Source organism: Pollicipes pollicipes, unplaced genomic scaffold (assembly GCF_011947565.3).
Source record: "Pollicipes pollicipes isolate AB1234 unplaced genomic scaffold, Ppol_2.1 Scaffold_2338;HRSCAF=2743_pilon_pilon_pilon, whole genome shotgun sequence".
Lineage (NCBI taxonomy): Eukaryota > Metazoa > Arthropoda > Thecostraca > Pollicipedomorpha > Pollicipedidae > Pollicipes > Pollicipes pollicipes.
In genome coordinates, this window is record NW_023596092.1 from 1,316 (window position 1) to 14,811 (window position 13,496).

The 13,496-nt window shown below is 52.2% G+C and overlaps 1 protein-coding gene across 1 annotated transcript; it reads left to right on the forward strand.

Annotated features, from left to right (window-relative positions):
• Positions 1 to 3,222: 3,222 nt before the first annotated feature.
• On the forward strand, positions 3,223 to 12,478 carry LOC119097054 (sodium/glucose cotransporter 4-like; the record flags this gene model as incomplete). The annotated part of the gene is made up of 10 exons (XM_037220088.1): positions 3,223 to 3,289; positions 3,775 to 3,879; positions 4,691 to 4,855; positions 5,203 to 5,401; positions 5,598 to 5,733; positions 6,449 to 6,539; positions 6,912 to 7,155; positions 8,406 to 8,556; positions 10,370 to 10,538; positions 12,388 to 12,478. Coding segments are annotated over exons 1-10 (1,366 nt in total), but the record flags the coding sequence as incomplete, so codon positions are not given.
• Between the last annotated feature and the right edge of the window lie 1,018 nt (positions 12,479 to 13,496).

Genomic DNA, 13,496 nt, shown 5'->3' on the forward strand with positions numbered 1-13,496 from the left:
AACTGCTGGTAATGTAACCGCGCGCAGTGAATCACAACCGCCGGAACCCAAAATTCTCAAAACCTCTATTTTTGAGCCCCATCCCTTGCGCCGGCGGCGGCACGGGACGTCTCCGCCGAGCGCGTCCGGCTGGTGTGTCATGAGTTACATCCGTGACTCATAGCCCACCAGCCGTGGGCTATGAGTCACTCGCAGCGGGCCGGCCGCGGAGGCGGGGAGTCCCCGACGGTGCGCTGATATCGCGGCGGTCACTGTCGACACCGTCCGTGACGAAGCCGATCTCTCACCTGCCGGCGCGCTGATATAGCACCGGTCACCGTCGACACCGTCCGTGACGAAGCCGATCTCTCACCTGCCGGTGCGCTGATATAGCACCGGTCACCGTCGACACCGTCCGTGACCAAGCCGATCTCTCACCTGCCGGTGCGCTGATATAGCGCCGGTCACTGTCGACACCGTCCGTGACCAAGCCGATCTCTCATCGCGCTGATCTATCCCCGCCGAGCGGGCGATGGGAGGAACAGTTACCGCCTCCCGCTCACGGGCTTGAGCGGAATCTTATTCAAGGGAGTGTCCTACCTTTGGGACATATTCCAAATAATCTTCTAGCAAAACCTCAAGACTTCTTAAGTTTTATAAAAGCACTAGGTTATGCCAATACAGTATGATCAAGATATCACAAATAAATACATTTTAATGATTTGTTAGCCCAAATTACGTTGCCAACACTTAGTGGCAGCACCGCACCTTTTCCTCCCTTGGTAGCCCCAGAGTGCGTTCCAAGTACCCGACAATCGCAGGCGTCACGACAGCCGCTGCCGCCAGGGCGACATAATCTGCTGAGGGCCGTTGTTGGCTGCTACGGGTGAGAGGTACCTTTCTGAGCTATTCTAACCCGCACATTACGCGCCTATGGCTTAAAAATGGCACCTGTACTGGTATGAATGACGTCAGTACAACTGAACGTTTGTGGTTGGCATAGCGTGCAGCAAGGACCAGTTAACGAGAAGCGCATTAGTTGAAGTTTGAACCAGTGCATCAATGTAGACCATGTGATCTCCGTTTCCGAAAGCCAAGGTGCACTTTGAGAAGAGCCACTGCGGTGGCTTTTTTGGAAAAAAAATGAAGGAAATCAAATATATTACTTTTAGAATGATTGATAGTGTGCCCAATTAAATTTCTCCCGCAGGAGCGGCTACTTGAAATCGAAATTCTAACCTATTCAGAATTAAAAAAAGAAACTGGTACTCCCTATCAAATTGGACGCGTCTGATTTAGTAATAAATGAAAAGTTCAACAAAGTGACATACTCCCTTTAGAGGGGGCTACACCAACTATGGGCATGTTTCAAAAACATACTCTAGTGAAACCTCAGGACCAGTTACGTTTTATAGTGGCAATGGGCAAGTCCAGTGCGGGACCGCAAAGGCCTAAAAAGGATATTAATTTTAATGATTTTTGCACTTCGAATTCCTCTGAGAAAGCTTTGCAGCATAACTACAGTTTTTCTCGTTGACATCGTGATAATTAATTATAAGAACGGTTGTGTTTTCCCAGCGAGCGGCAAGGGCACGTTACCGAAAAGTGCACTGGTCAAAGTTTTAACCAGTGCGCCACTGTGGACCTTGTGATCCCATCCCCAAAGCCAAAGCGCGCCTCGAAAAGGACCACTGTGGTTGACGCCATAAGGGATAAACAAAGCCATAGCATTACGCTTCGCTGATTTCGCGGATAATAGCGCCAGGTCTACGTATCTTTTTGTATAAAAAGAGTGCTTCAACATTTTGTAGCATTTTGCAAAGACATCTTGACATCTTAATGCGCTGCAAACATTACACAACACCTACGGTGAAAAAGCGAGGCATGTGAAATGCATCTAGAAAGTACAAAAAGTTGGGATAGGTATTTAGGTATTCGATTACAAGTCTTACCTAGTAACCAGTATGAATGTACAACTTCTCGTATTCTGCAACGCAAAACGGAATTAATGTTGGACTCTTGCATACCTTATAACATTGATTGAGAGCCAATTAACAAACGTTATATCTGGGAATCGTGCTCACAATCGTCAGGTACGAACGAATCCACTATGCCATTTTGTTGACATTGAAGTTCGCATTGCCAGTGGAATGACAGGGTTTGAATGGCGTTATTTTGACATCATGGATGCCTGACTAGCTTTGAACGCGTATGCACGAGCTATTTTGCACATCTTTGCGGGCGTGTAGTTCAGAAACCAGAGGTTTTAGGTTTTAAGAAGGGCAGGGCAGTGAACTGCACCGGCTGATCTCCAGGAGGACTATTTCAGTTCAAATCCCCATACAAATGTGGAGCACCCCCTTCGAGTAGACTTTCCGTTCGTAGCTTTGTTCACAGCAATCGCCACGGAAAAGGGAAACACCACAAGCCTGGTTTCCAACACGCTGTTCCGCTTTGGTCGTCGACGGAAACCACGTGCTGTACCGGCTACACCACCCCAGTGGCGCCTTCGGTTAGAGGTTGTCCGACTCGGGATTCAATAGTTAGTGGAAAGTATTTGGTTCAGATCTGACACATGTCAGATTTTTCTTCGACCAACTCCCACCCAGGAGATGGCAGCACTGGAGAGTGTTCGTCCTGTCACGGGATTTACGCTGCACCGACCAGCGCCCACGGCAGTGGGACACGGACGTGATCCGCCTTTAAACAAATCCTTCGGTCCGCTGGGATGTCCCGAGAGCACGGTCTCGCCTTATGCCACTGGAATAGCGCCCTGATTCACCGGACCCGCGAAGGCGGGATAGCCGCAGATGCGCGACAGTGGGGAAGGGAAGCGTAGCGTGGCAGGAAGCGTGTGGTCTAGGCTTGTCTCGCAAAGGCGCCGAAGCTGGTGGCTGCATTACAATCCATAAATGGGCAGAGACGAGGACACGCATGGAATCAAACTGAGCAGCCGGTGCTGATGCATACATTTCAGCTCGTCCATGGGCCAAAAGTGAATGCACAATCAACCACAATCAATCCCATATTCCACGAGCTCAAAAAACTTATCACCGGCACCATGAGTCTCGTAGGAATTAGGCACGCTAATGCAGTGATTCTGCACTACGCCTAGTGCAAGGTGCATGCTGTGGTTCGGCTCGGATAACTGTATTGAGGCGAGGTGTAATGCGATGGTTACCAACAGCCCAGTGGACGCTCTGCATGTGCAACGACGTCACAATGAAACGTTTCGCAGAGCTCAAGGCGCGGCAAGAAGGACAACCTCAGCGGTTACTTCCTGGCGTCCAGAAGCATGCACTGGCTCCCGGTGGGTGTTTATCTGTCAACAACACGTCAACTCTCGCTGTGCAATGCAATATAGATCGGTTAACGCCCATCGATATATGGCATATGACACGATATACAAGTGTTTGTAACTCGAGCAAACAGTCGTGGTGGAGTCTTAGTACATCAATTATTTTGCACGCCAGTTGATGATAAAACCATGCATATCTACCTGACTGGCTTCAGATCGTTTTCCTCACAGAATGCCCAAATTTTAAGAGAGTTCCTTTAGTTATTGCACGTGCCATGCGATTCTGACTGCCCGCGAATCATGTGCGCAACAATAATAATTCATGGTCTCCACTCCAGATGGCACTTCATGCGTGCAGCCTCAGAGCTGTCATGTCATCGGCGAATCGTGAAAACCGCTCTGCAACGTTTGCCCTGTGTCTAACAGCCCCCGATGTGTAATAGGCCAGTTTGACTATGTCTGACATCTAATATTGATCCATGCCTGACGATGCGCAGGTGGGTGCCTCCCTGTTCGCCAGCAACATCGGTAGCGGCCACTTCATCGGACTGGCCGGCACCGGCGCCGCGTCCGGCATCGCCGTGGCCGGCTTCGAACTGAACGTGAGGAGCATTGCCATCTCTCACGGCGGACGCCTGCTCAACTGCCGGCCCCTCACACTGAATGTCGACGCGACCCAAGTCGCTGACCTCCCCGGCACCGTCAGTCCTCACCAGCGGTCGTCCCGCACACGGGACCGCATTAGTGTCCCTTACTGTAGCGGCCACGTGACTGGCATTCACGTCATTGGGATTCACGTCATTGATCACCCTGAACTTCACACAACTGGCCCTCCACCACGATTTCCGTTCCTCGCACTGACGGTCCGTCACAGCGACCGACCCACACTTTGGTCGTCACGCAGCCGAATGCGTCTAGCTAGTGTCTCTCCTCCTAGCGGTCTGGTGAGGTATCCCCGCCCCGCCACTCCCTGAGGCCAACGCTGCCTGTCATGAGCTGCGTTGACTTATAGTCGCCTTCACAGTATCGATGCGCACGGCTCCTTACGTTGGCGGACCGTTCCGTTAGCCATTCCTCGCCGTGGACTGCGGAGTGCTGTTTCCTGTGACCAACCATCTCACTGACGGCCATCACGGGATGTGGCTCACACTGGTCGGCCCTAACGCCGACCGCTTCTCAACTGACCATGCCCAGCCGTGACCGTACTGACCTCCCTCACGGCCATCACGGGATGTCGCTCACACTGGTCGGCCCTAACGCCGACTGCTGCTCAGCTGACCATGCCCAGCCGGGACCGTGTCTCACGGCACTGGGGACGTCCACCTTGGCTGGTCGACAGGTCGGCATATTGTGTTAGCTGAGGCCGGCCGCCGTGCCCAGAGTAACCCGAAGAGAGGCCTGTGTGCACCGCAGGCCGTGTTCGTGCTCATCATTCTCGGCTGGGTGTTCGTGCCTGTGTACACCTCCGCGGGCGTGTACACCATGCCCGAGTACCTGCGGCTGCGCTTTGGCGGCCAGCGGATACGGGTGTACCTGTCTGTGCTCGCCATTCTCCTCTACATCTTCACAAAAGTATCAGTGAGTATCAACTGACCGCAGAAAAACCGAAACTCCGGACGCGGCTCTATCCTAGTATCCCTCTGTTTGCCATACATCCTTGCACATAGGCATCTGTTGCTGCGCTGTGTGAATGCTGTGCATTGTGCATTGCGCGTGGATTAGATGACAGTCGGTTTTTTTTGGTAGATGGGCTGGAGTAAATTCGGCATGAGAAATTATTCTGAACATAAATCATGACAGAAGCTCATGGGCGTGCCTGCCCTGGACCGGGAGCAGCAGCCAACAGGCGGACGTGTACGTTAAGACACCGGAGCGTCCTCCACTTGGTGAGGTCCGAGCTGTGACGCCCTCCTGGCCCACCTCAGGCGGACCTGTACGCCGGGGCGCTGTTCATCCAGCGGGCGATGCAGTGGCAGGGCGACCTCGGCCTGTACCTGGCCATCATCGTGCTGCTGGTGATCGCCGCCGTGTTCACCATCTTCGGCGGCCTGACGGCCGTCATCTGGACCGACTTCGTGCAGACCGTGCTGATGATCGCCGGCTCACTCATCCTCTGCGTGCTCTGTGAGACATAGGTCATCACAGTCCCGGTCACACGGTCACCGCGTGTTCTGTTAAATGTAGCCCGTGTTCGCTCATAGCATGCATGCATGTGTTTGCGCCACGAGAGATGTACTGGACATGGTTGGTTTTCCGCGAGAGGTGGTAAAGCAGAAGCCATGTCACATGCACGATGTAACTGTTTTCCGCTCTTCCACAGCGTTTGTGGCGGTTGGTGGGTACGGTCCGCTGATCGAGCAATACTTCCTGAAGGAACCGAGTCCGAACGTCACCGTGTACGACAGCAACAACAGGTCGTGCGCCGCGCCACGGGAGGACGCCATGCATCTGTTCAGGTATTAGCGTATCAAGGCTCAGCGGCCAATCTGGCTGGAACCTGACGTGGATCGCCGGGCAGGCACGAGGCAGCTGACTCAGACTGCTGCCTTGCAGTTTGAAGAAATGTCATTCGAAAGGGAAGCGGGAGACTATAAGTCAGCTTCCGTGCCAACTGCACAAAGGTCGACGTGTTATGTGAAGCATGTACGTAGTGTATGGCACTGCACGAGAGGTTGAGGGCAGCGCTTTTATTCCTTTTTTTTCTACAATTTATCCGCTGCTTTTAAACATAAGGGAGATGACACACACTCGTTCAGTTTAACTGTTGCACAGTCTGAGCTAGCCCACAGATTTCAATTGACAGAGGGGGCTAATAGTCCCCATCATGCACTGTAGGGCTTCAAGTACACTTAGACAACAAACGACATTCTCGAGTTTCCGAACAACATTCCACGTTGATTGTTTTGCGCCTGAATTTAAGGTTAAGGTCATATCAGGTATAAATACAAGTTTGTTTGATAAGTTGGATATGTAAGTTAGGCTTAGGTTTGCATGTTGATTCCCCACAAATCAATCGTAATGTAGAGATTTGTAAACATTTATATTATTTTTGAACAATAGCAATGCATTCAAATCCTGAAACTTACGAGTGACAGCGACAAATCCATTTCACGATTTCATACATCATGTTTGTGTAGTCTTTCATTTCAATCGTTGTTGTTCTGTGCGCAGATCGGCTGCTCCGGGAGACTCGGACCTGCCCTGGACAGGCATGACGTTCGGCCTCACGATATCGGCCGTCTGGTACTGGTGTTCAGATCAGGTCAGCCCCACTGCACCACGTGACTGACCCGCGCCGGCGCTGTCTAAGGGCGGGGCAGAGAAGCCTCAGAGAAGACTGCAAACAGAGCGTCCTTCGCCAAACGTTTAGACGGTTGAAAGTCCTGCCGGTGATACGCGTGCTTGCACGAGATGCATCTTCAAAAGTAATGAATAGACAAAATGCGGCGTGTAATATGTGACAACCTATATAACTTTTTTTTCGCTTAACTCTCAAGAAAGATTGCTACGCGTAATATAATGTCAGCTCTACTTGGTACCAGGATCTTAAGCATGGCACAATGTCGTGCTGAACATGAAGTGTTGATCTCCGACAGCCGTGGTCGCTGTACGTGTCCTCGACCCTCCTATCCAGGTGATCGTGCAGCGCACCCTGGCCGCCAAGAACCTGACCCACGCCAAGGGTGGCGTGCTGCTGGCCGGCGCGCTCAAGTTCCTGCCGCTCTACCTGCTCGTGCTCCCTGGCATGGCGGCGCGCGTGCTGTACACGGACACGGTGGCCTGCTCGGACCCGGAGGCGTGCCGTAGCATCTGCGGCTCCGAGTCCGGGTGCTCCAACCTGGCTTACATCGAGCTGGTTCTTAACCTGCTGCCGCCCGGTGAGGGGGGGGGGGGGGCGGCCGGACACGGTACCGGCGGCCGTCCAGTGAGATGGGAGGGGGGGGGGGGGCGACCAGAAACGGCAGCGGCGGCCGCCCGGTGAGAGATGGGCGGCGGGGGGGGGGGGGGGCGGGGGGAGCTTCCGGACACGGTACCGGCTGCCGCCCGGTAAAGGGGAGGCCGGATATGGCACCGGTTCGTGCAGCGAGGCGGCCGCGCGGAGCAACGTGGGAACGCCCAATGAAGAAACGCACATTCATTTAAGTGCGCTTGTGATTGTGCAGTCAGCCGAGACTAAACGGGAAATACTTGTAAAATGTTTGTACAAGCCTTCACGCAAAGGAGTGTTCATGTCGGGGTGCATCTGCTATTTATACGCAGCTGGCCGTTGTAACCGATGGCCGCTGTCCCAAATACGCACCTACACGTTCCACTGCGGGAATACGGATGAACAAAAGGAAAGCTTACAAAGTACTCAATGCGTAGACAATATATAACGATGCTATGTTTTTCAGTTGTTGACAATTTCAAGTGTGGGATCACTGCACGGGTTTCTTTCCCAAAGCTTTGCATTGGAAACTACGCGAATCCTCACAACGTCATATGGCGGGAAGGCTACCAATGACGTGGTCCAGGTCCAACGGATCTAAGCAACTGCCAAGGTCTCAGGCATACGTAATAGGCTCCCTGCCTGCGAAAGAAGCCCTTCCCAGCAGGCAGCCGGCATGCATTTGAGACCTTCAGTTGCGGGGCTGCTGGGCTAAGTTTGGTTTGGAGAACACTGACCGCAGCCGCGCAGTCAGTGGTGACCCAGCTGGTCCATTCCACCGCCCAGCTGCTGCACGTGGGGGGATTTCACCAGACAGAGCTGCTTAGGACAAATCTTCAATATCCTGCCGACCGGCCAGGTCGACCGTCTGCAAACTAGTGGCAGTCTGTATTGCAGTCTCACTTACCGTACACAGCAACTAATGGCAGTCTGTATTGCAGTCTCGTTTACCGTACACAGTAGCTGCGGACTAATGTGTGGAGCACAGCCGGCTCTTTCCATCTGTGTATCCTCCAAGTATACGAGGCCTGTATACATGTTGCGCATTTGAGCTTGCTTGACCTGTCAGACGCACCAGACTTCCTGAAATGTCGGTCCCAGCGCCCGACTCTCCAATTGACGCAGTTGACAGTGACGTTTCGGTCGGTTCTAACGCTGACAGCAATATGGTTAAGCTGACCTTGCAATGCAATCCTTCAGGCGTCTCAGGTCTGATGCTAGCGGTGATGCTGGCCGCACTGATGTCCTCCCTCACCTCCATCTTCAACTCGGCCTCCACTCTCTTCACCATCGACGTATATACCCGGATCAGGGGCGGCGCATCAGAGCTGGAGCAGGTCATCGCCGGCAGGTCAGTGCGCACCCTGCCGCCCTTCAGGCAGCTTGTCAGCATTGTAGCGGGAAGCTGAAAAAGAACAACGAAAGCGGTTACGCAACGATCATAGCAAAAAGTGAATAGATCCAGGGCGGTGAGCGAGGCGAAGTCGGGGACTTCCAATGCAGTTATGGCTGGCAAGCGCAGGCTGGACTGTCACGCAGACCTGCACGCGTCCCCGACAAGACGGAAGCGTGTCCTGAAGGCGGCAGCCTTGTCGGGACTTAATGACATGACTCTGGCGCGTCATTTCAGGTGGTCACACGTGCTTGAAGGGAGGGGAAGGCATGTGTGCAGGTGCGATTGCGTCTGTAGTTTGAGCTGTCCGGCTGGAGGTGTCAGCGCACCTATGTACGCAGTCGCTTCAGTTTCGTAATCTGAGCCAGCCCGTCCACTTTTTATTTCCCGCGTCTTGCAAAACAGTCTGTATCACACCCATCCGCTGCTCTGGAGGCCTTTCGGGCCTGAACAAATTTTGGCCCATCTCTATCCCGTCTTCTTGGAAGAGTCGTTGAAAAAGTTTGTACACAGTTTCTGTCCCTTTCCCTCCGTAAACACCTCTTCACGTAATCTTCCCAACATGCGTCCTGGACACGTCACTCCATGAATGCCGCCCTTTTATTCATTCCCTTTCAGGGCAGAGGTAAATTTCAGCCCCCCCCCCCTCTCATGGGGTCTTCGGATGGCTAGTCTCAAACAGTCCGGAATTTTCCAACTTTCGGATGCATTTTTCCTTGTGTCAGAATTTCAAGCGCGTGGGGTTCGCAGACAGGGTTCCAGAACGCCGTATCGGGAGCAACTTCAACTGAAATTTGTCAATCTTGCCCAGACGCTATCTTCTCTGGATTGTACGCACCGTCTTGCCCTTACTAGACAAAATGATACTTTTGGTGAATACAATGCGGATATGGTTATTGCAATCAAGCCTACGTAGCGTGCTACAGGTGGTTCCAGGGCTGCAAATGGGGATTTCTAAACAAGTGCGAAGTGTATTGCGAGTCACCAAGGCAGGTACATAGAGGAGCTTTCGGGGTCTAGAAGCAAAGCCTTGTAATTAACCAGTCCTTGTAACAAAATGGCATATACGTTGACAAAGGTGTGTTCACGTTTGCTTTTGAGTCTTTTTGACCCGAAACTTGTTATTCTTAGTTCCATATTGCGACGATTTTCCCTTGTTAGTCCCAATCATGAAGACTAGCCTCAGCTGAAATATTCCTGGTTGGCTAAATCGTGAAATCGTAGTACGTTGGACTTCTTAGACACAGTAATCTCCACCATTCCCTTTTATAAGTCACTCCAGCTCAGTCACGGACAAAATGGGGGGGGGGGGGCTACCCCTTCGCCTGACGAGCAGGTAAAAATGGCTCTCATCCGGCGGGGCATAATATTGCGGATCTCGCGGCGCTTGTGGGAAGTTTGGCTTTGAACCAGTGAAGCCGCGGAGTCGCAATCACGCAGGAACCTCCAGGTAGTGGGCATTGCCTGGCGGCGCAGGGCGTCAAACCTTGACGATGACGTCATGGCGGCCCACATAATTCGAACATTTGGGAGGGGATTACGGCGGCGCGGAGCATCAGATCAAGGCAAGCTGAGCTGGCGCGGCAGAACCGCCGCTGGGGGGGGGGGGGGGGGCGTGCGTGGGTGTTCCCCCTAATGGACTGCTGGAATACACGCAATGAGGGGGATCTAGAGCTGGTCCGGGTGCATCGCGTCACATCTCAGAGCGCAAAGGCACCCAGGGTACTCGTCGCCGTGCTGACCCCGGCCGCTTCGCTCCCCTCCCCTGCAGGGTGTTCGTGCTCTTCATGGTGGGCGTGTCGATCGTGTGGATCCCGATCATCAACTCATCGGCTTCCAGCCAGCTGTTCGTCTACATCCAGAGCATCACCTCCTACCTGGCCCCGCCCATCTGCGCCATCTACGTCCTCGCTGTGTTCTGGCCACGCGCCAACGAGCAGGTGAGCGTGGGCGGTGATCACACACGTCAACGCTGGTGCGGCGAGGGGTGCTCTGAGCGCTGACGTCAGTGTATCGCTGGTGTGGCGAGGGGTGCTCTGAGCGCTGACGTCAGTGTATCGCTGGTGCGGCGAGGGGTGCTCTGAGCGCTGACGTCAGTGTATCGCTGGTGTGGCGAGGGGTGCTCTGAGCGCTGACGTCAGTGTATCGTTGGTGCGGCGAGGGGTGCTCTGAGCGCTGACGTCAGTGTATCGTTGGTGCGGCGAGGGGTGCTCTGAGCGCTGACGTCAATGTATCGCTGGTGCGGCGAGGGGTGCTCTGAGCGCTGACGTCAGTGTATCGCTGGTGTGGCGAGGGGTGCTCTGAGCGCTGACGTCAGTGTATCGCTGGTGCGGCGAGGGGTGCTCTGAGCGCTGACGTCAGTGTATCGTTGGTTGCGGCGAGGGGTGCTCTGAGCGCTGACGTCAATGTATCGCTTGGTGTGGCGAGGGGTGCTCTGAGCGCTGACGTCGGTGTATCGCTGGTGCGGCGAGGGGTGCTCTGAGCGCTGATGTCAGTGTATCACTCATTGTTGTATGCCGAAGATCTTTGGTGGGACTCCTTCTCTCAGTGATATCAGCACTGAATGTATGTCGATTCTGGTGCGCAAAAAATTCGATTAGCTATTCGTGTTCAAGAGTGGAAGAAGCAAGCTGCATCAACTTTCTTTCAACTTTCAACTTTTCTTTCATCATCCCTACATTTGAATGGGGTCTTGAACCGAGTTAGACATTTTTAAGACCATTCCCTGGCAGCTCACAGCCAATTTGACGAATGACATCCACAACATATTAAAGCGATGGACTCACGAGGGTTGACGCTGAAAAATCCGTAATTGGCGGCAGATATGTTTGGGTTTTTCATTAGGTGGTATTTTAGTACCATTTGGTTTTGTGGATAGTCCTATTTAATAATGCTCTATGTAATGCCTCTAAACGGCTTCTGTGTCCCTAAATGCTGCCTCATGAGAGAGGGGACGAAGGTTATATGTCCCCAGACATGTACTTTTTGTTTCTTTATGTTGTCAGCGCACATTGGTGTTCTGAAAATAATGCGAACAAAGAGCACACAGCAGTGAGGGAGGGGTAGGGAAGGACATGAACCATCCAAAGGGTTGCATAGCACCTTCCATGGGGATGCAGTCTCTCTTCGTGTCTGCGCCTATCCATACTTGGTCCCCAAAAGTATATGCTGCATACTCACGCTCGTTTCGTTGTTCGTTCGTTCTCGTAAGTTCGTGGTTCGTTTGTATAGTTTGTTCGAACAGGTTTGTATAGTTCGTTCGTAAATGAAGTACCTGTAGGCCCCGCAGTTATGTAATGATATAGACTGTCATGCTGCACTGCAAGCTCACTAATACGTAATGTTTTTCTATGTGGTCGTATGCTGAGACAAGATAATAGTATAACAAGCTTTGTTCATATCTTAACTGCATTCAACTTTGGCACCACATTGCAAGTGGCTGTGTTAAGAAAAATTTAGATTGTGTTGTAACAATTCCGCTGAGATCCTTTTTGCACTGCACAGACTTTGCAGTGCCTTTAAGATGTTTGTTAATGAGCGCATCAAAAGGCTTGGTGAGTTGCTTCTGCTAAGCTCTATCGTCATAAGTTTGGAAACGCTAGGGGCCGCATGGACCCCCCCCCCCCTACCTCCTATCAGTTTGCGTTCTGAAAAACGGCGAATCAAAGGCGAGGTTTAGTAGACGTACCTTTATGGTAATAGCTGTATCTATATAGCAATAGGCCTCTCTTCCCAACACTGCGTCAGACTGTTGGCCGTGTATCCGACTGTTGTGTCTTTATCTGGCAGGGCGCCTTTTGGGGCATCATGCTGGGCCTGGTCCTCGGTATGGTGCGATTTGGAATCGAATTCTCCTACACGGTACCGCCGTGTGGCTCAGGTAATCATGCGCTGGTGGGTGTGTCATGCCTTGGACATCGTCTTTGGACCGACAAACCTGGAAACAACTCACAGCGAACCAGACCAGCTCGCTCCATGGCAGCCTGTCACAAAATGCGGATCCTGGTTGCTAACGCGGGATGCCGTGATTTAGATACTCACTGGGGGGAGAGGCAATAAGGGCATCCTAAGGTTTGTCGGCCTGTGACACAAATATGAAGGTCGTGGAAACCTGTCTTTTTGTCCAAGGATCAAAGGAATGTTTGCCGTTTGGTTTACGCAAAAAACGGACCATTTTGTTGTTCGCGTATTAAAGCTTACAAAAAAAAACATTTGCGACCTGTATATATGATCATCTAGAAACGGCTCAACATTTCGTCAGCTTTAATCATTACCTTTTCTATTCTACTTTACTCTTACTTACTCTTCTCTTTGACAGACTTTGACTCTCTTGATTCTCTTGACTTTACTCGCAGGGTAAAACTGAATTTAGAATGAGACAATGCGTAAGGAAAACGGGATATCGTGCGCTCGTTGGTAAAAAATGCCAAGTTTTTTCGTCCTCAGCATGAATGGTTCCCAGACATGCCACTCGCTGTTGTTAGTTGGTCTGCCGCTTTTGGATTATGGGATATGGAGCCCGGGTCGGTGGAAATAATGAATTCATAACAACACCGCCCCTCTCTGCGCATTCAGTGACTCAGAATAATGAGAATAGGTGCCAGAGTCAACATTCGAGCACACAGAGGCGTACCCAAAATGATAGGGTAGGAGCCATGGGGCCTATGCCGCCGCACCCTGAACGAAGAGATTTGACATCGCTTCCTCCCTCCCGCAAAGCAAATTCTGGCTAAGCACCTGCGAGCATGTACATCTCAATTGTCTGGTGGATAACACCGGAGTTCTCATTCCGGAAAACGCTCCTTGTAAAATAGCAACAGAATTACACTTATTTAGACCATTCGGTCCCCCGGCCGCTGCGAAGGTGACCGAACTGGTCACAGCTGTAGCAGCCTAAG